At 36.0% G+C, this 27,745-nt stretch overlaps 1 protein-coding gene across 1 annotated transcript; it reads left to right on the top strand.

Moving 5' to 3' along the window:
* Positions 1 to 925: 925 nt before the first annotated feature.
* On the top strand, positions 926 to 27,416 carry LOC126970604 (insulin-like growth factor I). The gene is made up of 5 exons (XM_050816616.1): positions 926 to 1,037; positions 16,000 to 16,170; positions 19,381 to 19,495; positions 22,812 to 23,031; positions 26,057 to 27,416. The coding sequence occupies exons 2-5, from the start codon at positions 16,008 to 16,010 to the stop codon at positions 26,186 to 26,188; spliced, it is 630 nt and encodes a 209-aa protein (XP_050672573.1). The 5' UTR covers positions 926 to 1,037; positions 16,000 to 16,007; the 3' UTR covers positions 26,189 to 27,416.
* Positions 27,417 to 27,745: the final 329 nt, after the last annotated feature.

Below are 27,745 nucleotides of genomic sequence, written 5' to 3'. Positions count from 1 at the left end.
AATCGGTTAAACCGTCGGGAGATACCTACCTACGGGTAACAACATACCAACGTCCCCGCACATCGTCTAATGATAAACCAATTTGCAGTGCAAGAACTCAGGTCGTAATAAATTGTAAATAGGCCTGTGTGGAGTTGTTACTGGGTCGAGCTGTTGAAGTACACGAGTGTAGCACCTCTTTATATTGAAATTCTCACGTAATTAATATCAAAAAATATATAAAAATACTTAATTAAAATATTTGATTCCTCCTTTTTTATCTTTTTAAGATTGTATAAGTAATACATCAATTTTTCTTAGAGATGTAGGTATTTGCAGAAGACCTAACCCTCTTTCTTCGTACAAATCTTTTATAACATTTTCAATTTTTGCGAGCGGAAGTTTTTTGATAAATCATCTAGGTACCTACTAGTTGTTTCGAATCATTTGACACCTGATTCTCCAAAGTTGCTGAAAAACGATGAGCAGAAAGCACTTGTTCAGTAGACTACAAAGTTAGCCTCATATTAGCTAATGCATTTGTCTACCGCACTTCAAGTTCAAATATTTTCAATAAATTAAAATACTTAGATAATATTGACCCATTCTGTTCTGACGTGCAATTAGCTAAAATAATTTTGGCTAATTGTAACTTAGGGCTAGATTCTAAATAGGATTGTATTGTATATAATCTAGTTTATAAGTTTTAAATCTCGCAAAATATGTTATACCTAGAGTTAAGTGTTGGTTGTTGTAATTTTTATTTGATTTTTTACTTGTGGAGGCTAGTAAATGGCCTTTCCTCACTAACATTAACATTTAACTCTATATTGTGGCTGTCAGCCCCCCTAATGTAAATAAATATTGAGTAGTGTTTGTGCGGGCGGGGCGCGGGGCGTGTGTGGTGGCTGGTGGCCGCCCATCGCCGTCTTTTATATAACGGGCGTGCGCGTGCGCCGCACTACTGCCGCGAGCGACGCCAGCGAGCGTGACGGTGACACGACGCGATCGGAGCAGGCAGCCGCAGTGACCAGTGACCACCGACCAGACATCGCAAGGTAAGTTACTATCTTGAAGTGTGTTGTGAAATTATCAAACCGACTTGTAAATCTCTCCCTAGACAGACTCTACATGAAAATCAATATTTTTTTGCAATAACAACGCAAACACAAAGGTCTAAAACATTGAGAAAAAATAAAATGTGTTTTGATACGAATTATTTATTTACTATCGTTTTGTTTAATTAATTCATTTTCTCTTCAAATTAATTCAATTTTCGTTCGTATATACTTTAATGAATTGATTTTAAATTAACAGGAAATCATATCTACTTACATTTTGTTATTTAATTTTAATGTATTTTAAAACTTTTATGAAATGAGCGTAGGTATATAATTATGAAAAAATAAATTAATATTATTAACAATACGCTGCCTGCAGATTTTAGAATAAAATTTGAATTAATTAAGTACGTACCAAATAATAAAAGGCCACCATCACAGATTCATTATTTTTTTGTTACAACTACCTATTTGAAATTTTAAAATTATTTGAATATCATATCTCTGTTTTATTTTTTGCGTTTCTATCTAATATTATTTCATATCATAATAAAACCAACTCTCCCACAAATAAATAGATACTAAATAAAAAGGTTAATAAATAGTACAAAGTTTGTAATATGTAATACTTTATATGCCTATAAACCGTTATATATAAATTACTGAACAGATATTTTAGAAATTTTCTTTTTCTTGTCTTAAAACTCTGTTAATGTCAAGTATAATGTATTTATTGAGTGTACGCTGCTATAATATAGGGCTGTATTGTCAAACATAGAGATGTATGAACGATTTTTTGGTAATTAATGTAAATCTATCTGAGTAATAAATGGGTTTCAGAAAAAAATGTTGTGTATTTAAGTCAATTTTATTCATGTAAATAAATGGAAACTAAAAATATACAGGGTGGACCAAAAGTCCGTTTATAATTGGAATGATAATTAAAAAAAACTAATTACAGTAGATCAAAATTGTTTATTGTTTTCGATAGTAAACAAAAGGGGAATTTATTTCCTAAAAATAATATCATCCATATGCAATCCTTCATTATTCTGGCATTGCTGCAATCTAGAGCGGAAATTTTCGATGACAGCTTTACATGTTACTGTTGAGATGTTTTGGATTTCTGTGCGAATACGATCCTTTAATTCGTCAAGAGTTACTGGGTTGGTTGGCTGGAATGCAGCGGTTTTTGATCACCATGACATAGTGTCACTCCAATAACGACAATTTTGTCTATTAACATGCCCATTTAGGTGGAAGTGTGCCTCGTTGAGAAAAAAATGTTTGTAAACCTGGTGAATCGCTCTACCATTTCGTTCGCAAACTGCAACCTAGTGGCATGGTCCTGAGGCCTTAATTCCTGCACCATTTGGATTTTATAGGGATGTAGACTTAAACCTTTCTTGAGAATGCGGTTTAATACATCAATATCTTGGCACATTAAGGACAGCAGACCGCTTTCGAGTTGAAAGTCCAGGTTGGTCACGAACAGACGATTTTACTCGCTCCACGTTTTCGGGGTCCCTCGACGTTCTAGACGGACCAGATCGAGGTAAATCCATTGTTGAACCCGTCTTCTCAAACTTGAGCACCCATTTTTTAATAAACACACCTTATGGAGCTTGATTTTTTGTGTAGTTTCTTGTAATTATTGCAAAACTTTCGTTGAGCTAAGGTTGCAGAATCGTTGTTTCGATAGTACTCGCGTACACAAAACGCACGCTGAACCGCTCAACGACGTCATGGTACTAAATTCCCATTGGCCGCTCTTGCAATGCGTAACCCCTCCACCCCCCTCCACCGCCGCTGCTAGACGCGGCAACGGATTCAAATGTTAACGGACTTTTGGACCACCCTGTACTTATTAGAAAACAAAAGAAAAATAATTATTAATAACACAGTTTTCAGATAGATATCTAGTGATGTAGTAGGTATTCTAAGGATGTATAAACCATAACTATAGCTATAACCACCACATAGTTATATAGGTAGCTGTGTGTCAAATTGACAACCTTATTGTATAGATGACAATTGTATTTTTGTTTTCTCAACAGTCAACTGTTACGTACCAAGCAAGTAGCGTAGAGATTATGCTCAAACGGTCGGCTCGCGAAGCCAATAAACAAATAAGAAGAAAACCGAGGAAGTAATTTAACGGGCATTTCATTTATCAAAATATCAAAGATCCTGTATAGTTAAAAAGGGTTGTTATAATAATGTACACACGTAAGAAGTGAAACAATCAATAAGAATCTGCAGAAAATGTATAAATTATTGTGACTGTGAATCCAGTAGACATTATTTTTTACCTATTTTCAATTTCAAGTTCTATTCAATTTCTATTGTAGTATGTATTTATTAGTTTCTCTTCAAAAAATCATTTAGAATATACAATGTATTTAATAAACTTTAAATGACAGTTGTCAGTCAGTACTGTTGCACATAAAACATAAACAACATTGCGCGTACCTAACCGAAGCTTTAAATATGAACGAAGTAATCTTACACAAATTATAATTCAATTTCGAAGATATTCAAATATGGAATTTAAAAAGTGATTAGATACTAAGAGTGAATGTATCCATCATTTCAAAGTACTTAACGACAAAGCTCAGATTCGATACATTATTTTATAAGTTTTGTGTAGAGTAGAGACGTTAAACAGCGGTTTAAGACTTTAAGGTGTAAATCATAAATGGCAATTGCCACTTACTATTAGAAAGCATTGGCAATAGAAATTCTCAGAAATTGGCAGCAGTGTGGCGCATTCCACGTTTACAAGTTACCTGTTCTTGGAGCTTGTAGTGATTGATGTACGAGTTAGTTCCTATGAACGAGTTCGCGCCAACCCTACTTTGTTGCTCTTTTCTTTAAAGCACATATTATTTAATATGCTCAACACTTATTCACTGTATTGGTGAGCCATTCAGTTTCGTCAAAAAATTACAATTTTAATGTCAAAATTTTATTGAGATGATATTATGGCAATGTCAATCAATAGCCTATCTTTAGTTACAGCTTCGGATTTTTACAGAATAACTATTTATAGATATTAATTATCCAAGATGATGCAATTAATAATAATAATAGGTAAATATGTAGGTAATTAGTAAATAATAGGTACGTATTTAGATAAAATTACGGACTAGAGTGTTTTGAAAAAATGAGAAATAAGTTCAAATTATAGAGCTCAGTATCTGATGCTTCAAGTATGGTGTCTAAACGTACTTTAAAATAAAGTATTGCACTATATTTCATGTTGGTGTATTTTATAATTTATTACACTAAACGACTACACAAGAAAAGAGTTTGTAATTTAAACCCAACAGCAACGTGTCGTCTCTCTCATAGCGCCATTTTGTTTCCGATGCGGTGGTAGTATTTTAAATGACATAAAAAAGTCCCAAAGAAATCAATTATTTTGAGAAAATAAATGCCTTTTTATGCCCAACAGGCTTCAACCTACACACGTTTTAATTAAATAAAAACATAAGCCTTTATTATTCTTTAAGCGATAAATGCTTTTTTCTCAGAAAAATGTTTTGTGCTCAAGTTACTGACTTAAATTATGCATCTCAGTTATAGTTGATACACAGCGACCCACTTTGAGTTTCGACTTATAATAATAGTTAACGAACGACCCACTTTGAGTTTCGACTTATAATAATAGTTAACGAACGATTAGGTTCTTAAAGTTGCAAGCCAAGCTCGTTCCGCGAATGTTGCCACATAGAAAATTTCCTAACTTACCCAGAAACTACTTGCCCCGATGTAAGTTGTGCTAAAAACCAAACTTTGAAGATATAAATAATAATAATTAATTATGTTCTAATTCTACTATGTGCCGAAATGTGTAAGAAAAATAAAATATGTGCATAGAATTAAAGAAAGCTGATTAGGGAAATGGATGTTTATGAGAATTATAAAAAAAATATGTAATTCCTTTCGCCTGGAAAATTCGTCAAGGACAGTACACAAAAATAGATTTTTTTAGCATAATCTCCATTAGTACATCCAGTTAATTCGTGCCATTGAGTCGATAAGCGAAAACACTAAAACCGATGATAACAAAACTTTCCTACCTCCTCAAACAAACAAGAGAACAAAAACAACACGAATGAACTTTGCGAGGTCAACACTTAAATTGTTGTCGGACCATTCGCTGAACAGTCATCTGCTACCTGTGACCTTGCCTTACAGACTAACCTAAACATCAGGACAGGCTGCAGACAATCCAATATTATTGAGGTCATGAATCATTAACTGACGTGCACTTCGATTGTCTCTTAAGCGTGTACCAAGGATCAGAAAAGTAGTCACAGATCATTATTCAATGGATATGGCAATAAGAACAATATAAACGACAATACAACTAAAGGATAAGATCCAGATAGAGGAGTCCAATTAATTAATAACATAACGAATCAATTCGTGAATCTTTCCAACAAGTACCTACTCAAAGATAGAATAAAAATTAAAAAACAAGAATTAGTTATCGTGACAATTATTAACTATTTAGTTTTTCTTTATACAAAAAAAAATTGAAAACAAAATTTTATGAACGATGGGGCCTGAGCTAACCATTCGAGTAACGTTTCGTCATAAAAGTTTGTATGCTTTGTTCAACTCTCAGGTTGTGGCTTCATCTACAGGATCTACTTTACAGTTGATAACCTGCTCAACCCCAGTATTTGCATATTAGGAAATTGACTTGAGATGTCGCTCTTGTAAATCTAAACAATTTGTTATGTTTTTACCTTACCCTCACTTCTAGGATTCAATTTCAAACATCTCTTAGGTAACAAAGCATACAGAATTTTATGACGATACGTGACTGGAACTCGAGAGGAAGTGGGTTCGATTCCCGCATCATTCATAAAATTTTGTTTTCAAATTTTATTTGTATATTATTAATTGTTTAGTTTTTTTTTGTTTCCCGCTTTTATCATAAACATGTCAAACATCGGAAGTGAGCCAAATTCTAAGATATCAGCTCAATCTGTTGAGGATGACAAATTTTGTTGCAAACATTTGATCCCAAAAATAATTATATTGCAAGTGAAATTAAAGCTTGTAGGTATTATATCGATCCGCGGCGCGTGGTTAATGGGCCCGGGTAGGGGTGAGGTCATCTAAAGTGAGCACCACGAATTCTTTTACGACCGCAAAAATGATCATGTTATTCCTAATTGCTCAAGTTAAAGATATGAAATAATCCGATTATCTCAAGAGTAGAGTAAGAATATCGTCCCATATTTGGTGTCCAAAGCACCACAGGGAAAGAAGACATTACCCGAGTGCGCGAATTAAAACGAGATGAACTAAGTTGTATTGACGTAGTTAAATGACATATGACCGAGCCACTGACCGGCCAGCGACGACCGCTCTCTGCTAAGATCAATTGGCTTCGCGGATGGCCGAAGATAGTGCAGCCGTCAATATTTCTCCCCTGCGAAGTTACTACAATTGTTCAGTACGGGTACGTTATCGCTGTGAGCGTATCGCCTACGTTTCGCCGATATCGGATCTCGTTGCCAAGGAACTCTCGACTCCGTTTACTGATGCCGTCTTGGCCCCGTAACTTGACACGTGATCTGTTTAGTCTTATGCCCTTGTTGCTAAGAAATTACAAGCAGCTGTTTGTGATACAAGTACATAATTTGAAACTCGCTCAACTTAACGACAGGTTATAAAATACCGAGTAAGATGGAATGGAATAGGTTATTACAAATAATAAGGACATACGTAACTAGCTCTTGTCTATGAGTAAAACAAGTAATATCTTCGAAGCTGATTTTACTACGTATGAAATACGACCGTGTCTTCACAACTGTAATTTAATGCAACGACGGACGATAATCGTTGAGAGGTCTGATCCTAGTACATAAACTGCGTTGATAACCACTTACGTTATTATAACTGCTTTGCTTTCATTGGACCACCCATAAGTCTTTAGATCCATTTTAGGAATCTGTACCAGCAACCAACGGGAACTCTATTACCAGATCTCCGCGGTCCACCCGTGTCTCTGTTAGCGGCTTGTATCGGGTCTCCATAAGCCGCATTAGTTGGGTCGGTACTCCAGAAAGTATATGAAATTCGTCATTAAGTCTTTTGTCGAAACGAAACGAAAGGGACGAAGTGCAATTGATAACAAATTATATTGACAATTAAGACACCTTCTGTATCGCTATTGGCGCTAAAAAAATATATAAATCAGGAGTTCGACTTCTAACATGGCCGACATACAGATAAAACATGTTAGTATACACGAAAATTAATGAAATAAGTACAGAGAGTTAGATATAACATTTAAGGAAAATAAAAAAACGATCGTAAATCTTTCAGCTCCGCGCTGCTCTCTCGCAAATCAAATTTACTTGTAATAAAGAAGCGTTACAGGTATTATCTATACCGTATGGTACGCGGGTTCTTTGAAGTAGTCCATAATATGTATATATGTGTAGTACGAGCTGAAAACGCCGCGCTCAATGACAGTGGTAATAATACTTGCAATATATCTTCCTCCGAATGTGCTTCACCTAATTAGCCAATAAATTGTCTATAGTTGATAAACTTATCTGTCAATTGCATGTAAATAAAATTGAAATGGTCGTTTATAATAACAAAATACCAGCCTATCACATATTATGTATATTTAGGTACATGTTACCGACTTATACCAGAAAACTATTATATTTTGCCTATCTGTCTCTTTGCTTTGGCTAATCCCCGACACAACACGGACGATTTTAACACTACTTTCACTAGAATATATGTTATATGGATAAACATAAAACCAAGAGTATCTACTTTATTATTTTAAAGTTATGGTTTCACATTAAATACACTATTAAATACACAATATTAAATTATGAATTTGTATACAAATTCGGATTGTATTGTCGGATTGCCACGAGTCAGATTTCATGTAAACTATCACCCGGCAGACAGTCGTGGCAACGTGAAATATATATCAAGTCAAATAATCATTCAATAGTGAATTTCTGAATGAACCATATTATATTACATCATACAAGTTACCATTACCATATTGTTTCTAATTTAAAACAGATCATATATAAATTTTGATTTGAAAGAAGTATACAATTTTTATTTTGATAAAGCAATACATTTTTTAATTTGTTAATAATGAATTGAAAAGTAATAATTAGTTGTTGTCAAAAATGTATATTTATAGAAATGTTCATACAAAAATACAATTTGAAATTAAAATAATTTAGGGTCACGAATCAAAAAAGCTATCCGAAAATTTTCATAAAAGTCGGTTCAATAGTTTCGGAGTTTATCCCGAACATATACCGTGATAGAAGATTTTTAAGTGAGGCTATAATCATATAAATATTAGGCGTGGTTAGATAGATATGATTTACATGTAACAATATTTTGCAACTAAGCACACGAGATGCCCTCAAGAGAATATCATTTGTTGGCAATGAAACGATAAGATGTTGAGTTGAGTGAACAAGTGCGGTTGGCGGCTGGAGGTGGCGACACGTGAGTTATTATTCAATCGAGTGCACGGCAACCGAGCCGATGTGAGCAGCCAGCGGCCAGCGAGTGAACGAGCGGGGAGTGGTAGCACCATGTCATACATGGCGCAATGTATGACCTTTCAATCATATGGATCGTACACTCTGTTGTTGGATGATATATGGATGGTACACTCTCTTGTTGGATAACATGTGTATAGTACACTCTCTTGTTGTATGATATATGGATGGTACACTCTCTTGTTGGATAACATGTGGATAGTACACTCTCTGTTGGATGATATATGGATGGTACACTCTCTTGTTGGATGATATATGGTTGGTACACTCTCTTGTTGTATGACATATGGATTGTACACTCTCTTGTTGGATGATATATGGATTGTACACTCTCTTGTTGGATGACATATGGATTGTACACTCTCTTGTTGGATGACATATGGATTGTACACTCTCTTGCTGTATGACATATAGATTGTACACTCTCTTGTTGGATGATATATGGATTGTACACTCTCTTGTTGGATGACATATGGATTGTATACTCTCTTGTTGGATGACATATGGATTGTACACTCTCTTGCTGTATGACATATGGATTGAACACTCTCTTGTTGGATCACATGTGGATGGTACATTCTCTTGTTTGATGATATATGGATGGTACACTCTCTTGTTGGATGATATATGGATGGTACACTCTCTTGTTGGATGACATATGGATTGTACACTATCCTGTCACTCGCTTCTCGTTAACTGTCATGTCACACGTACAAGATGACAAAAAGTCATCGTAAATCAAAATAACACTTATATTATACTGTCATTAAATTGAAATAATCTTTAAAAAAATGCCTTGAGCTTTTCCCCAACCTTAATAACAATTGTTTAAACAGAAGTAGATGCGTAACATCGAAAGTTAAAACATATTTGAATCCACTATTTCTTATAGGCGACGGTAACATTTTTTTTTTAATACATTTATACGTCTCTAGATAGACTATGACAGCTGTGAAAACGTCGAAAGATAATGAGTTTAAAGTTTTCAAGAATGCACACGTAAGGCGGATCGGTACCATACATCTTTTTTTAATTAACTTATGCAAATGCTACATAACAAACATAATATTCAATTATTGATGACACTGGTGTCAATTGTCAAATTGACAATGTAGTTTCCACTTTAAGAAACTCCAAGGAGTTCCTACTCGGAAGTCATCGTTCTCTTGATGATCGACTGTCGAGTCGGATGATCAGAAGCTGGGTGAGACTTAAGAACCATGCTTTTGAGAAGTTCAGTCAATCTATTTAGTACGACGGAATGACCGGAGTAATAGGAACGGAATATCATTAGGAGTTATAGACAAGGGAAAATGAAATGAAATTATCAAATAAATCGATTTACAACTCAAGCAGTTTAAGTGATCAACAAATAATAATAAAAGTGACCATTAGCACGGCCCACACGTCACGCTGCCGAGGCCGGCTGCACCCACCCCCTTAATCTTAGAATTGCACTTAAATAAAGGAAGACGCTGATTTGCATTTTTATCAACGATTGAAGTCGTTTAAATAAGCCGCGTTAAGGAATATGTCCGCCAATGTTAATAACCAGTAATGTACTATAGTTACATTGTTTTATATACGTTGTACTCCGCTCAGTATGGCCAGCCCAAGATAGGCTAATTATCCGAGACAAGTTGAGTTCATTTGTTATTGTTAATATAGATAATAATATAATAGAAATACATCGGTTCCAGTCTAGGGTTTGCCTCGGTTTATGGTTGGGATCCCTGGGGAGTGTGTGGCCTATCCAGCTCCTTGCGGCGTTTTATATGTTGGTCGATGGAGACTGCATGACAGCGTTGCCAAAGATGATCGTTGGAAATTTAGTCGGGCCAGTGAATACCGAGGATACTGCGAAGGCATCGGTCAACGTAAACGTTGATGAGAGATGGATTTGGAGACCTTCCACATCTCACACCCATATAGCACTACGGTCTTCACGTTGGACCGGAATATCTTGTGCATAACTCTGAGTGTCAGTTTCCGTGATTGCTATACGGATCGAAGCCGTGCAAAGATTGCTCGTGCTTTGACTTTCGCGTCATTGACGAAGCGAAAAAAACGGAAAGACCCGGAGTGAAATGAAGAGAGATGCTCAGGACTGATCGTGATGGAGGTGCACTGTAAGACCTGGTGTGAATCGAGAGAGATGCTCAGGACCGATCGATATGGAGATGCACTGTGGATGACCTAGCTAGGAGGTACAGTAACTTAAATCAAGAATGATAGAAATAAATAAATTAAATCAAATCAAAATCAAAATCTCTCGCGTCTCATAGTGTCTACCACCATTTTGTAATAATGTGACTCGCTATAAAAATATTTTGAAATTGAATTTTAAGCTTTGTTATAATAATAGTGTAAATTTGTCGTGTCATTTCAATTGAAGTTCATTTTCATCAGTTTACAATATTTTGAGTAGCCGGGACTCATGAACCCATCTTCACCATTATTGCTCCATCATAACGCAACACCTCAGACAACTCGAGAAACGAAGCTCTTCGGTATTCCCCGTACTCGTCAGACCTGGCTCTAACCAACTATAACTTCATCAGCGATTTGAACAAATTTATACGTGGTAAAAAACAAGCAATCCAAAATACCTTCAAAACCTTGTTAAAGGTAATACATATAATATAATATAAAGATGGTATATAAATGTACTATTTACCTTTCAACAGAAATTTATTAGTTTTTCAGTAAAAAATGTAATTTCATACTCAAGCCCCTATAATTTCATGATAGACATGAGTCTATATTATAATGTATTAATAATAATGTACTTAATAATTATAGAGATGAAATATTCAAGGGAAGTAATTTGTGTGAGTTTCCCCCCATTTTTAAACGTATTTTGGTGGCTTCTAGGATTTCCTTCCCTTTACGGCACTATTCCAATATACGTCCATCACATAATTCCATACCCGATTATAAATATATCGCAGAAATCAATTCCAATAAAAACAGTGTCATATTACACAATATCATGCCTTTTCAATTTTTTAAAGTACTTAAGTGGATATAGTGTCATTTGTAAAGTGCACATCACCGTAAAAACGACAGGTAGTAGTAAATAGAAAGAGATTAAATATATCCCTCGTAGAAGTGCTGAGTGGCCCGGGATCAGATTACAGCTACCCTTCTGTATAAAAGCGTTAAAACCGATCAAGTTCCACTCATTTGAAGCTCCGGTTACGGAATAAATTACCGTCTCGATATTAAATACAATTCATGTTTTGTTAAAGTTTGTTCAATGTTTTCAGTAAGTGTTCACTGTATTAGATTTTAACAGAATAAGGTGAGTAGCACTTCAATGTGTTTTTATATCGCTTTAGTTTTGTGCTAAATAATTGGCAATATAGTCAATTTTGCTATTTTTTATTTTCAATTTAATCATTTTTGATTGAATTGAATTTTATGTGTATTTGATATTTTGCCACAAAACCAGCAACACAAAGCCAGGTCGATGTTATATTTAATACTAGCTGACCCGGCAAACGTTGTTTTACCATAAAAAATATTTTTAGAGTCAAACCGTTTCATGTATATTGCAATATTACTTTATTTTTCTAAAATATAAGATTTTTTCTAAAATAAACTTAGCCTAAGTTACTTCTTATTACATCAGCTACCTGCCAATAAAAGTCCCGCCAAAATGGGTCCAACCATTTCAGAGATAAGCCGGAACAAACAGACAGGCAAACAAAAATTGTAAAAAATGTTAATGAATGTGTAGGTGTATATATAGTATACATGTAGTAAAAAACGGTTATTTCTATATTAAAAACATATACTCCCATTTTATTTATATGTATAGATTTGTTAGATGTAATTATTAATTGTGACAGTAATCACGACCATCATGTTTACGAAGCATCCTTACACAAACAATGAGTTCAAGCTCTATAGGTTGATGCATCCAATATACGATAATTTATATTTATACAGTTTATTCTTTATTACTTATTATTAAATAGTTTATATTATTTAAACACGTCTCATATATTGGATGCAGCACCTTACCAACTAATTTGTAGTGTACTTATATTAGCGTCATTGTAAAATACTCTATTTTATTGAAAAGAGTGGCCCTTGAGTTTGCTATACCTTCTTCTCCCGAGCTCAAGATTCAGTAATTTAATAGAAATATTTATAGTGACGATTCAAAAGCGCTTAGTTTAAGCCTAATTGAATCAAATTTATTTTACTTTGAAAAAGGCGGTTCTGTGAGGTTTTGAATACTAGATGCGGCCAGCGACGTCCTACACGTGGATGCTTTAAGCAGCAGAAATACTACGCCGGCGTGTACTATGACGTAGTCTATCTGGCCAATTTTATACGTATAAGTGCTACCAATAGAAAAAAATGAGTTTTTTAATTAACGGTCCCGTACCCCTCTTGCATAAAATGCATTAATTTTCTCAAAATTTATTCCTTTACATTTCTTTTTGATCATTTCTAATATACTAGATACCTACCGCTGCGGAAACAAATGGCGCTCTGAGAGAAGAAGCGGCGCAAGAAACTTTCGCAGCATATTTTTTGCGCTCTTTTTAATGAAATGTACAATATTGTACTGTCATTACAATTGTTATAAAATAATCATTATCTAGTTCCAGGCTGTCGGGTCACTTTGATATTCAGATGTGGAGTAATAGGATTTACGACAGAGCCATTTTTTAATAAAACATTTAAATTTCTTTATAGATAATGTCTGAACAGTAGCTGGGACTTTATTATAAAAGTGTTTTATTTACCCTTAAAGCTGTTATGTATCTTATGAAGCGTATCTACTACAATTAGTTACAAGCAATCCCTTTTTTCTAGTGTTATAATAATGAAAATCACTATTAAGAGCAAAAAGGTGACGATTTTTGAGAGCGTACCTATATTAAATTTTCATAAATGTCCTGACAATGCACAGTCATAATATTTCTTTAAATTTTCCTTTGAGAGAGTGTCTGCGGATAAAACTTCGTATAATCCTAGTGTCAAGGACGACCTGTATAGCCGAGTGGTTAGCGATCTTACCTACTAAGCTAGGGTTCGAATCCCGGTAGGTGCACACCACTCGACATACACTTTCAACAAGAAGCCACAATGGCGACTCTACGTCTAAAGCTTGGGTGTATGGAAGAATGAAGACGGCCTAACAGATAAGCTCTAGAATAGGGTAACAAAGGATTATCCACTCTGTGAGGCACCATGTGATAACATACCTAAAACAAATACCTTCCATAAAAACTATCACATACAGCTATATGAGAAAGATGCTGACCAGTCAGGTGTAAATGAATTAAGAATTTACACAGACGGCTCGAAAATGGCTACTGGAACATACACATTTCCATACCCTTGGGCACACACAGCTCCATCTTCCAATATGAGTGCGTAGCTATCAAGGAAGCCGCCAGCGCTATATTAAGAAGAAAGGTACATGGCCACAGCATCAGATTTCTTTCTGACAGTATGGCGGTACTAACAGCGCTGAAGGGTACCACACACAACTCAGCACTAATACACGAATGTCACCAAACCCTGGAGCAAGTTGCCTCTTATAACCAGGTAACTCTGCAATGGATCAAGGGACATAGTGGTTCGTTGGGTAATGATGCAGCGGATGAGCTTGCAAGGCGGGCATCGGCAAATATAGTGACTGGTCCTTTGCCACTTCTGCCACTGCCCTTCAGCCAAATGCGCTCATGGATACGGTCTCTCACCAACGACCTACACAACACCCGATGGATGAATGTCTCAAGCTGTAGACAGTCGAAGGTGGCGATACCTGCACTATCGCCCAAACTGACACGTAGACTTATCAGCCTCAACAGACATGACATCCGTATAATGGTGGACACCCTAACGGGTCACACATCACTAAACAAACACCTTTTCACAATCGGCGTAACGGACAGTCCTAAGTGCAGAGGTTGTCTGACCGAAGACGAAACGGTCGCTCACGTAATCCTGGAATGTGCGGGGGTGGCCAACCAACGGGTAAAAACCTTAACCAATACGAGGTCGCTCCAAGAAGTCTGTGAACACCCCAGGAATGTTCTGAACTTCTGGAAGGAGCTGGGCTGGTTGGAGTAACTGGCCATTACTGCACGCAAAATGGACCCATGCTAATGGTTTAATTGCGGAAACAGGAGCCCCTATACCATACCATACCATACCATACCCGGTAGGTGCAAGCATTTATATGCTCAATATGGATGTTTGTTTCCGAGTCATGGATGTTTATATGTATTTATGTATGTTTAAGTAAGTATATTGGTTTTAAATATATCGTTGTCTTGCCACCCATAACACAGGCTATATGCCTAATTTGGGGCAAGATAATTTGTGTAAAAAGTGTGTGAATATTATTATTAAAAAAAATGTAAATGTCAAGACGACAGCATCTATTTAGCCATAGGTAGCGGGCTCCGTCTGTATTTCGCCTCAATAACAATAAGCAATATACAATAAGATTCCCAGACACAATATAGGTATAGTTAATAGTATAGGTATCGCTAACAACAATACATCTTTGTTATTATATCACCGTGTATTGCGACTTATATTGTTCACGCAACAATGTAGCAGATCTCTCACATTATTTTATGCACTTTAACGTTGCGAAACTTCAGACTTGTAAATTTGGTATAAGTACATAGACTAACAATATAAGTACTACCGTATTGACATGTCGTTAACAATCAGCCAATCTTGATATTAGCTGGCTAGTGTTTTCAATCAAACCACTAGCTAATTGACAAATTAATATTATTAATATCTATTGGTCACACGTTATCGAACATTAAAGTCGTCTATCCGCTGATAAGTATATACTAACGGCCGTTTTCAATAACCTATATATCCTTAGTTTAACTTACTAGAGGTAAGACAAATCTATCCTTTAACGCTTACTTACATTTCAATAACCTATCGCCATAAAGCATTGGACTATAACTATCGGCCGGTTTCGATAACCTATTTATCCTTAGTTTAACTTACGGATACATTGCTGTCACCGTTTAATGAAAAGATCTTATCTATCCATAGTTCTTTAGATTATAATTTGTATAGTTATTTATTTTAAAGTGTTTCATCTAGTGTGTGTTTACTGGTTTTTTTCTACTTACTTTGTTAATATTTATAGTTAAACAAGAAAAAAGAATCGAAATATTGTAGATATTGTTATATTCTCACGGCTCACATATTATATAGTAATTAAAATATATTTTCTCTATAAGTGAATATTGTAATATTCTTCTGAGAAATAAAGTTCTTAAATCGTAAATCCAATATAATTTCACTTTGACATTTCTGATAGTTGGTATCTCTAAAAGGTTGAATAAATAGACAAATATATTTGTAATGTTTATTTTCAGACTTCATCATGCTGATGCACAATATGCCGTTAGTATTTGTAATGGTTCTGATGTGGGACTCCAGTGCTCGGGCTGGTCCGGCCGCCGTGAAGGTCTGCGGCAGGAACCTTGGCGAGATGATGAGCAAGGTCTGCAATATGTACAACAGCCCCTCCTGGGACGTCCCCACAGGTACTTACCTAGTCAATTATAACATCATCATATTTTATTTGTCTCTTATTTATAGAGCTTCTGTTACGGCTACTCTCAATGATACAATTTTTATTTAATTTAAAGATTATTTAAAATTAGAATTTTTATGTGATCCGGTAATTTCCTGCATAATATATATAATATAGAGATATAAAAATCAAACTTCCATTTAACTCGGAAAAGGCAGATTAGATGTAACAACGGAGTGACAAAATGACCGGCAGACATCAACATACATACATACATACACACTCACGCCTTGTTCCCGTCGGGGTAGGCAGACATCAAGGTCATTACATATTCATTTTAATTAATAACGGCCTTACAAATAAAATTGGCATAAAGTTATAACTAATAATTAACCAAGAAAATGCAAAATGTTTACAAATAGACATTTTGCTTACGAATGGTTTTGTTCGGACATATAACGTTTCCCGCGTTTATTTGCAAGGCTTCTTTTCATTCGGAAAACTTCAGAATTATCATTGTATTGACAGTGTTGTCAACGATATTGTAATCATTTTGCATAATCTTTGTTTATTCTTAGTTATAACTTTATACCAAGTTTATTAATTGTAATAATTTAATATCAGCAATACTTTTTTTGAGATTCTAAACTCGATACTTGGTTATATTATATTAAGGTAGAGGTACCTCTCCACACACACTTCGAATGAATTAGTAAAACAAATCTACACACTTAAAGATTTTAGGAATGTCATGTTAGAAAGAACTCTTGGTCATCAAATGAGGTCCACGTTCAAAAAAATACGGGTTGCACTCCGGGAGTGCGGGCAGAAGTGAAAACTTGAATATAAACGTTGTGCATTTTTGAATATTTTGGACTGGTTAGGGAATAATTTCGCACTAATTGCTTTATTCATGTGATTAAATAGAATATTCATTAATTGCGCTATCGTACACAAAAATGACAATTTATATTACATAAAAAATTCAGAACTATTACAATTATTTTACATTAAAATGTTTATCTCTCAGAAAAATCAAGACTCATCCATAATTTCAACGACTGTCTTACGAATTTCCGATCAGGTCACGTGTCCCGACGTGAGTTTAACATTTTATACCCATCCCAAGAAGTGTTCAACGCCGCGAAAAAAGTTCACTTCAAAAATAAATAGAAACAGTTCCTATAACTTGGATAACATTGACAATCTTTGTTCTATTCTAAATTATTCATTGCGATCTGAGAAGTGCTTGTTTTTCAATCGTACCTCACATTAACTTCTTCTGTTCGGGTTATCAGAATAATAGGTAGCACCTCTACGCAAATATATTAATTATAAAAAAAATTGATAACTTTAAGAAAAACAATAATAATATAAAGACACACATAGTAAATAAGTCGCACACGTATAATATATGTATGTATTATGCAACAGTCTGCCCATCTCCCAGCGACTCGCTACAATATCTAATATCCGGTTGACAACACTCGTCGAAGTGCGAATAGGGTCGTTATCATTTGATCGCGGGAACCTTTTCGTAGAGAAATGAAATCACTGAAGTTGCGCTGACGATAATTATAACGTTTATTGATGAATCAAAGAGTGTTGTGAACCCTGACATAACCCAGTTTACAAGTGAACATACATTGTGTTGAAATAAATAAGATATAAATACTTACACTTTTGTGTTTATACTCGACGAGAAGATGCTTTGGACCGATTTTAATGACTTGTTTAATATTTAAGCCATCAAACTCAAACAAACCACACTGAGTTTCTATATTATTATGTTTTAATTTATTTACTTCAAGACACTTAAAATCTAGAAAATACACGATTAAATAAAAATCAGTTAGGCGTGGAGATACCTACATGTTACAAAATTGTCAAACATTCGGTACCCACGATGCGATTAAACTATTTATTTTTATTATTACCAAAAGGTAATTAACGTTGCGTTACTGGACCAATACTTATATCTAAAGTAACTTTTTTTTTTGGTTATAATGAGGTATGCTACAAATATACTAGTTATACTTTTTTTTATAGTAGCCAGTGGCACAAAAAGTTATAAATAGATTGTTGCCATCAATCATAGTCATTGCCATGAATCATAGCAATATCTAGAGCACTTCTTTATATGTTTAATACAAAGTTATCACGGGTGTGAGCGGCTCTCCTGCAGCGAACAGGCCAGCTGATCCGCCAAGTGTGAGCCTGTTATCTGATTGTGGCCTGACCTCTCGTTGTTTACATCTAACGCTTCATACAATCACAGGAAAAACAAGTGTTACATATCACTTGATCTGTCACGGAACTAATTCGTGTTCGGTGCTAGAGAGAATGAAGGACGCGGCTAGTGTGTCATTTAATATTGAAAATTATATATTATACTAGCTGAACCCAGCAAACGTTGTATTGCCATATAAAGTAATAAAAAAAATCAATAATTAAAATTTTTGGGGGTATAAAAAATAGATGACGACCGATTCTCAGACCTACCAAATATATCGTACATAACATTTATCGTACTACAATAAACATTTTATTCGATTGGTATCTTGCAACTCTATTGCGTATGATCTGTGAATGGAATAGAATAATACAAAAATTGCGATACAAAAAAATTTTTTAACAAAACAACAACCCCCTTCAAAAACACTATTCCAAAACAATAGATATAATATGCACTAAAAAGTATAAAAATAATTGCGTATTTTTATACAATCTAAATTATTAATCTTATTCTAGTTACGATTATTGTTATTTTTGGGATCGGTGTCCTTCGGCCGCAACCCGCTCTCGCCTCTCGCCTCCTCACGACTCAAGCACATCTCACCTATAACTATTTATGTAGTAACAAACCTATCTTAGATGACACCGACTATATTATATAATAAAAATGGTCTTTGAGGCTCAATCAAGCCTAAACCACTGCTCGTATCGACATGAAACTACCACCATTCCTTCCTTTTAAAATTCGCCCAGCGAAGCGAGCGGGAACGGCTCGTTTTACAATATATTTGCTAAAATAAATATAACGTATTTTTATTTTCCTAGTAGGTGTAGTGTAAAATATGTAACTATGTATTACTGGCTGTGTTTAGGGTCTCGACTACTTTCACTCATTGATCAATATACGAAGCGGGGCCTATAAAAACAATTTACTGTTATTTTTAGCAGTTAGATTATTTCAATAAAATGATTTAATTATTTGCAGTGATCGAACAGCCCACGTCCATTGTGAGAAGGAAGAGACAGTCCGGAATAGCAGACGAGTGCTGCACTCGAGGGTGTACACTCTACCAGCTCAGCTTGTACTGCGCTCGAACAAAGTACGATTTACTTTTAAATTCGATAACCCATGTCTATAATTGATATAAACAACTAAGATTATACTTAAACAGCATACAGTAACAATATTATTTTTGATAATTTATTAAAAGACCCGTAATATACTTGAATTACATTTTTTATCTTTTCTTTTACTTCATCATCATCAGCGGGAAGACGTCCAGCAGTGGACGTAGACGTACCGCAAAGATCGCCTCGACGACCGGTCCTGCGCTGCCCTCATCCAATGTATTCCCGCGATCTTGACCAGATAATCGGTCCATCTTGTGTGGGGCCTACCAACACTCAGTCTACCGGTGCGTGGTCGTCATTCGAGGACTTGTTAAACTTGCCTTATTAGGGCCGCCACATAAATCCTATTAAAATGTTGGCTACATTATGCATTTTTCTGTACATTTCATTTTACTAGGTATCGTCGAAAATTTTCATAACATTCTTCAAGGATGTATTCATAGACAGAATCAAATACATACATACACATAATCACGCCTCTTTCCCGTAGGGGTAGACAGAGATCACTTCTTTCCACTTGCTACGATCCTTACATACTTGTTTGGCTTCGTCCACTTTTATTATTCCTTTCATACATGCTCTTCGGTTTAGGGTACTCTTGACCTGGCCTTTTTTCAAGACGTCCCTGATTTGATCTCGAAACATCCGCCTAGGTCTACCCCTTCCAACACTTTCATTCACACTGCCTTATACACTTTCTTCGTCAATCGTTCTTCATCCATTCTCTCGACATGGCCAAACCATCTCAGCATACCTTTCTCAATTTTTGTCACAACATCTTCATTCAGACCACAACGTTTCCTTAACTCACTATTTCTTATCCTGTCACTCAGTTTAACTCCTATCATACTTCTCAACGCTCTCATCTCAACTGCATTTATTCTGCTTTCATGTTTCTTCTGCCATACCCAACTTTCACTTCCGTACATGAGTGTTGGAACCAACACCCCCTCATGCACAGCCAAACGAGCCTTATTAGACACCTTCTGCCTGTTCATAAAGGAGTGCAGAGCTCCATTCACCATGTTTCCTGCATTCACTCTTCTTTCACAATCATACGCAAAGAATAATCATTTTAATCCCTTGATAAACTTATACTGCTCGCACGGTGAAGTGAGCTTTAAGTTTTTAAGTAGAAAAATGTGTATTTTTATGTAGGTTATATGTATTAAACACATTGAAGTAAATAATGCTCCTACAGATCTAGATCAAAAAACCCCTCATGAAGGTCCACTCTCATAAATAATCTGTCACGCCATGATAGACTTCTGAGCAGCATTTTATAGCCTGCAGGCTGCAGCGTCCTAGCAAATACGACTTGCAGACCTTTCAGCTTAGATCTTTTTTTTATGGAATAGGAGGACAAACGAGCGTACGGGTCACCTGGTGTTAAGTGATCACCGCCGCCCACATTCTCTTGCAACACCAGAGGAGTCACAAGAGCGTTACCGGCCTTTAAGGAAGGTGTACGCGCTTTTTTTGAAAGTACCCATGTCGTATCGTCCCGGAAACACCGCACAAGGAAGCTCATTCCACAGCTTTGTAGTACGAGGAAGAAAGCTCCTTGAAAACCGCACTGTGGAGGACCGCCACACATCCAGATTGTGGGGATGATATCCTAGCGCTAGAATGTAGGCCGGCTTGTAGTATTGTCGTGCTCTATTAATGACGCCCAGCTTCTTCGTAACCAATTTGGCTTTGCCCTCCAGATGGCCACCAAATTGGCAATCGCTCGAAATTTCGAGACCCAGTATTCCGATACTAGGCGAGGCTTTAAGGGAAGTGTTGTCGAAGATCGGTGATACGGCAAATGGGGTTTTTTTATTGGTAAACGCGCAAACTTGAGTCTTCTGGGGGTAAAATTGGACAAGGTTCAATTTACCCCATTCCGCGACCTTCTCAAGAGAGGACTCGATAGAAGACGAAGAAGAAGAGAGTTTGAGAGAGACGAGAAAGAAGTTTCTCCCGGCACTGGTTGACGATTTCCCGAGAGAGACCTGCATGGCCCGTGTATACGGCATCACCAGTGCTGTCGTCTGCATAGCAATGTATGTTGGAGGTGTCCAACATATCATTGATATGCAGAAGAAACAGCCTTAAGGCACCCCAGCGTTCACGGGCTTGGGATTAGCAATAACCGTCGAAAACGACCTGTATGTTGCGCCCAGCGAGGAAGCTGGAGGTCAACTTGCATAAGCTCTCGGGAAGCCCAAATGATGGAAGTTTTGCGAGGAGCGCCTTGTGCCATACACGATCAAAGGCCTTCGCTATATCCAGGCTAACTGCCAGGCCTTCCCCCTTGCTTTCAATAGCCGCCGCCCATCTATGTGTTAGGTATACCAGAAGATCGCCAGTCGACCGACCATGGCGAAAGCCGTACTGCCGGTCGTTGATCAACTGGTGACCCTCAAGGTATACCAAGAGCTGGCGGTTAATTATACTCTCCATGATTTTGGAGAGCAGGGAGGTAATAGCAATAGGCTTGTAGTTTGCCGGATCCGAACTGTCTCCTTTTTTGGATCGGATGGACAAGGGCTGACTTCCATGAGTCAGGGACTACGCCTTTTGAATAAGAGTGCCGGAATAAATGCGTTAGCACTGGCGCACGTTCTAAGTACGATTGGAGAAATGCATTCCGGCCCGCTCGACTTCCTAACGTCGCAACGAAAACAGAGCTCGCCGATCAATTTTCTGTCTGAACTGTACTTCAGGCGTGGAGCTCTGACACCGCGGGATGGTCGGCGGTGTTTTTCCGTTGGAGTTGGAGGCAAAAAGAGTGCACAGGAGATCAGCTTTCTCTTTTGCCGTATGGGCCAGGGTATCATTCCTCTTGTGCAACGGCGGCATGGACGGCTGGTTGAAGTTACCAAGAGCAGCTTTCGACAACGACGGCCTCCGGTCGAAGGGATGGCCTCCGGTCCTCGACACTAACCTATGCGAAAAATAGCGGCACTAGGCCGCATCTTCAAGTCGGTATTCTGTGCGAGTGTGGTAATTAACCCGGACGAGCCTGGCCCGATTGTGCTGACGTCATAAGACGGCAGCGTGACTCTCCCACTTTCAAAAAGCCCGTAGTCACCTCTTACGACACCATTGGGCCTGGGACTACCCTTTTTCTTTTTACGCCCCGGGGAAGAAAAAGTTTTTGTTTGTAATGACAGTGTGAAAAGATCACACTGTCAAAACACTTACAAAACGACCTACCGTTATAATTATTGATGTTAAGCTCAACGTATTGGTGGTTCCTACTTCCAGCGTGTGCTTTACGTGGCGATTGGTTTACAGCCTGGAGACGCCGTTCGACTCCATGGAGGCGCACCTGATCGAGGACAGGTCGGCGGAGGGCGGCAGCTCGGTGTCGTCGCCGGCCATGGTGGGTCAGGAGGCCACGTCGCAGCGCGAGGTGGGCCGCGCTCGCACCCGCGGGTACGGGAGGGGGAGGGGGAGGCGCCGCCTGTGCGCGTGCCGCAGGAAGCGCCGGCGGGGCTCGCCCACGGGTAACATGGTGTGTCTCATACGCCGCTGTCTTGTTCTCTGGCCGGGTTGTAGTGTGATCCGTACGTTACATCCTCTGTGCTCGTATAACAACCGAGAAGTTTAATTTAAACAAATACAAACACTCGTTTTTTACTATAAATAATAAAATATTATACAATATATTGTTTGACAAACAAATCATCTAATATTATATAAAAAATTGTGATGTAACTTCACCAACTTATTGCTTGCAAAAGTTATATATAGGTACCTAGTGAAAGTAAGTAATGTGTGGAGAGTGGCTGGTGTTAGCTATTACATTATATTAGTATTCACTAATGGTGTGGTCCTAGCTGTAATGACCGACAGTAGTACTGTGTAGTGTGTAGGTACCAGCGACCAGCGCGCTCTATCACTCACAAAGGTCACCGAAAGCTAAGTATAGAGTCTTAGCAACCTCGTCCGTCTGCCGTAAACAACCGTAAATAGCAATAAAAAATAAACGACTATTAATTTGCATCAACAGAATGGAATCGTACTTTCATTATTTATCTTGTTTACTTGTTATTGTAAATAAGTCCAACATGTACCTACTGTGTGTCTTACTTTAAGATTTACCTAATTGAATAACGATTATTGGTAATTATAAAAATATTAACGCTATAAATTAACTTTTTAAATTGTTTATATAAGTTAAGGTACTTACCAACTTTATGACAAAAGTCTTTTAAAAAATCGAAATATCCAATAAGTACATACAATAAAAAAAAAGTGTGTGCGTACTTATGTATGCACGCAAGAAGTTATACTTCTTTGGCCTAACGAAGCAAAAATCATTAAAATGGTTTATTCCTCGTGCTATTCTACGTTTTTAGAATGAATAATTTTATAAAAATCTTAATAATTTCTTAATAATTCTTAATAATTTTATAAATAGCTTTGACAACTAATCATTAAATAATGTAATACGGTTGTATGGGCTTGAACCCTTTGCTTGCCCTAATAATCCATTATTGAAGCTATTGGTTTCTTAAAACTAAATACTACATAAACTAAATACTAAATAACCAAAAAAAAGTAACGAATGCCGCAAACGTCAGAAAATTGTAGGAACCAACTTCAACCTGATACTTTTGTGTCACAGTGATGGGCGCGCATTTCACTCTCATCATTGTTTCATAACGCGCCTTAAGATGTATAACTTCAAAAATCATAGTTTAAACTAAAAATAAATAAATTAAAGATTGAACTCGAAAGAAAACAATATACCGAAAGCTTTTTTATGCAAAGTCAGCAAGCTGACTTTAGCATTGCCGAAAAAATAGAACTTATTATCAAAGTTATAAACTTAAAAGAGAACAAGTAAGCGGTAACTAACACTCATACTAACGCTGCAAGAATGTTTACTAACATATTCAAATTTTAACAAATTGTGCACATTTCATACATATTTTCCATGCATGGTCCGAATCTGTATTTAACCCTCATATAAACACATATTTGTTTGTCGAACTGCATGAAATTGTTTTATTTTTAATAATGGTATTGGGTATTGGATGAGTTATTATTTTTTGTTTTTTATTCATTGGATCGAAACTGTTATTATTATGTGGGTATTTGTAAATTTTCCAACTGACTCGGTATTATGCACAGGGTTTTTGTTTCTGAAATAACAAAAATATGTCGTTCACTGGTATTATAATTTTTGAGAAGGCCTGCCTATTGTTGTTTAATTTTATGATCTACTAATGCATCAGGCTTACATGCCCTTTGATGTAACTGTTATTTTTAGGGTATTAGTGTTGTCCACATATGAATCTTGAATGTACAGTCGCATACGCATTAATCCAATTAACTCCATACACCCACAAAGATAAAACGATTGTTGACATCGCATAATTATTATAAAAAGTTTATTTTTACAACACTATCAATTTAGCGGGTCGACGATAAAGCTTACCTCGACCTCTGCTCTAGACACCAGTTGGTTTCTAATATTTTGGCGCGCTTGATAATAATATTATATGCTATATTGTAAACAAGTCGTTATTCGAACGTAATACAGGACATGAAACAGTTTTATGCGATATAAAAATATGGAATTTTGACAATATATTAATTATAAATATAGTATAAGTGAAACACTCACAAGGGAATGAGATGTGTATGAAATTATCTTTCGATACATTGCATAAAATATTTCTAGCTTAAAACCTAAGTACGAAGACAAGACAGGAACAAACTTATGTGGGAATAGTTATGGTTGAGAATTCCAGTGGCGCGAATCACATTCATTAAACATTGCTGTGTCAGTAAAGGAAGGAATCAGAGATTTGTAATATAAAAGCACACCGGTTGTTTTACCATTCAGCGAGGGTATATAGGGGTTTCTAGGGTCAGTATGACAATAAACCTTGTCACGGTCAATAACAGATTTGAAAAAGACTGAATGTTGTATTAAGAATTAATGATGTGATTGCAAAGTGACCCTTGTACCTACTGCGGCGATCAAGGGCCGCATTCCAGATGGTGTCTCTATATGTAATCAAATACATATATTCGTATCGTCTCTTTTGTCCACGGTAATGAAGTTTGTAACAAAACATACTTGATCACAATATTACATATCAGAACGCTCCACTTCAGTTAATTTACTATCTATAATAATCCGCAGAATTACTTACCTCCCTTACAATTAGGAACCTACATGAGTACAACCAAGTGATTAGAAATTGGTAGTAAAAGTACCAATCTCAAAAGTGATTAAGTAGTGAACAGAGCGAGATCCAAATTTTAAAAAATCGTAATTAAATTGTTATTTTAATCTCCGTGCGATGAATAATTAATATTAATATGGTGAAGTGCTACATTGACTATGTCTGCTGCTTTAACCTTTGCTAGATGCCAGAAGCCCAACGATCATAATACCAGCGTGTATGTCTTGTAGGAACTGTGCTAAATTTTAATGATTATGTAAATTAAAATAATGTACGGCCTGAGTCATATTATAAATTTAAAGTTATAAATTACATTTAAATATGTTTTTGTTTCAGAACCTCGTACGAAATGCCGCGCGCGCTGCTCCCGTAGTCGGCACCGTCTCTCCTCTGCTAACTTGGGGCAGAACCCTCAACACTGACCTACCATCAGTAAAAAGGGACCGATACGCATATGTCTCTGTCTAGACTCAAATATTTTAAACAATTTATTAAAAGACGGATTATACTAGAGAACTGTCCTGGAAGTATTATCTGGGAAGTGAAACTGTTTTAATATTGAAACAGCATTGATGACTTCGTAGTGTCACCGTAGTCTCGTGACAACAAAACACAAGACACATCGGATCTGAAGAATGTCTTCAATATCACTGCTATGTAGCTCGTCGAGTTGTTTAAGGATGATATAATTATTATAAAGATTGAATTATTTACCAACTATAACCTTTAATTATATTATAATAGATATATTTTGTCTAGACATTGTAATATTAGAAGATGATGAAACACTGTAAATAATTTCTATCATAATTATTTTAGCTACAATCAAGACAAGCATTATAAAATCTGATTTAAATTAGCGACTATATACTGTCAATTAATACATCGATCTATTTTTTGTTAGTAAAAATATATATTCAAATTTACAAAATAACAACAATTCATATATTCTAAGGTATTTGTATATTATACCTAACTCCTTCATTTTTCTATTTAGGAGTGATTTATTAATGACAGTAGCTTGAAACATGTTCCTTCCTAGAAAGTGTTCAAGTATTAATTATTATATTATAATAATAGTTTTACTTTTTATTACTATAATTAAGTTATATTATGTATTGTATAATAATAATAGATGTGTATCTTTAACTCATTAAGTAACAAATTAATCAATTTTATTCCTTTTCAACATTTTATAGATGTATGTATACCTATACAAAATTTACTTTTGAATGGAACTTTTTGGTTTAGTACTCATTTTTAAAGCTTTATGAGGTAGATTATTTAAAAGATATTGTTTGATAGTCTTTGTTGATTTTTCATTAGCACATTTAAAAACGATCACCTTCTTTTTGGACTCGCATTACCCTGTTGTAAATAATCACCCCATATTCAATTTTCATAATAAATAGTGGCTACCCTATAACCTTAATAGATGTAATGCCTTGCGTAGAAGACATTTATTTGTAAGACTATGTAACTGTAACACCTACCACATAAGATTCAAAGATCTCCTATGCATCTGTGATAATCCAATTGATAAAATAACTCATTAAGTTATAAACTTTTAGTGAATAAATGTGGGTAGTTTTGATGTATTTCTTGTTGTTTGAAATTTTGTGTGCCGGTTGTAATAATTATTAGTTTTATTTTATGTATGTATGTAGACTGATTAAATGAACCCTATCATAATTTATGCGTGTTTTATTATTTCTCAAACAATGAGCTATGGTTGATTGTATGTACAATGTATGTAAATTAAATGTACTTACAATGCAAGTAACAACACGAAGAACACCGCAAAAACAATGGTAACCGAATTTATATCATTAGGGGCCGTTCATAAAATATGTTCGCGTACAAGGGGGGGGTCTGGCTGAGTGTGACAAGATGTGACAAGGGGGGACGGGGGGTATACGGCAACGTGACGTTCGCCGTTTACGTTATTATTTTGCGAATAGAACATGTAAAGAATATGGCCTATATAACACATCTAATAAAACCTTACTACAGCATTTAAAAAAT

Source organism: Leptidea sinapis, chromosome 21 (genome assembly GCF_905404315.1).
Source record: "Leptidea sinapis chromosome 21, ilLepSina1.1, whole genome shotgun sequence".
NCBI classification, from domain to species: domain Eukaryota; kingdom Metazoa; phylum Arthropoda; class Insecta; order Lepidoptera; family Pieridae; genus Leptidea; species Leptidea sinapis.
The sequence above is the reverse complement of the archived record's forward strand: the minus strand, read 5'-3'. Positions and strand labels throughout refer to the sequence as shown.

Coding starts and splice junctions, on each gene's coding strand:
- LOC126970604 (XM_050816616.1), top strand. CDS start 16,008: ATGCTGATGCACAATATGCCGTTAGTATTTGTAATGGTTCTGATGTGG. Junction 16,171..19,380: donor CTCCTGGGACGTCCCCACAG/GTACTTACCTAG, acceptor AATTATTTGCAG/TGATCGAACAGCCCACGTCC. Junction 19,496..22,811: donor TTGTACTGCGCTCGAACAAA/GTACGATTTACT, acceptor ATTGGTTTACAG/CCTGGAGACGCCGTTCGACT.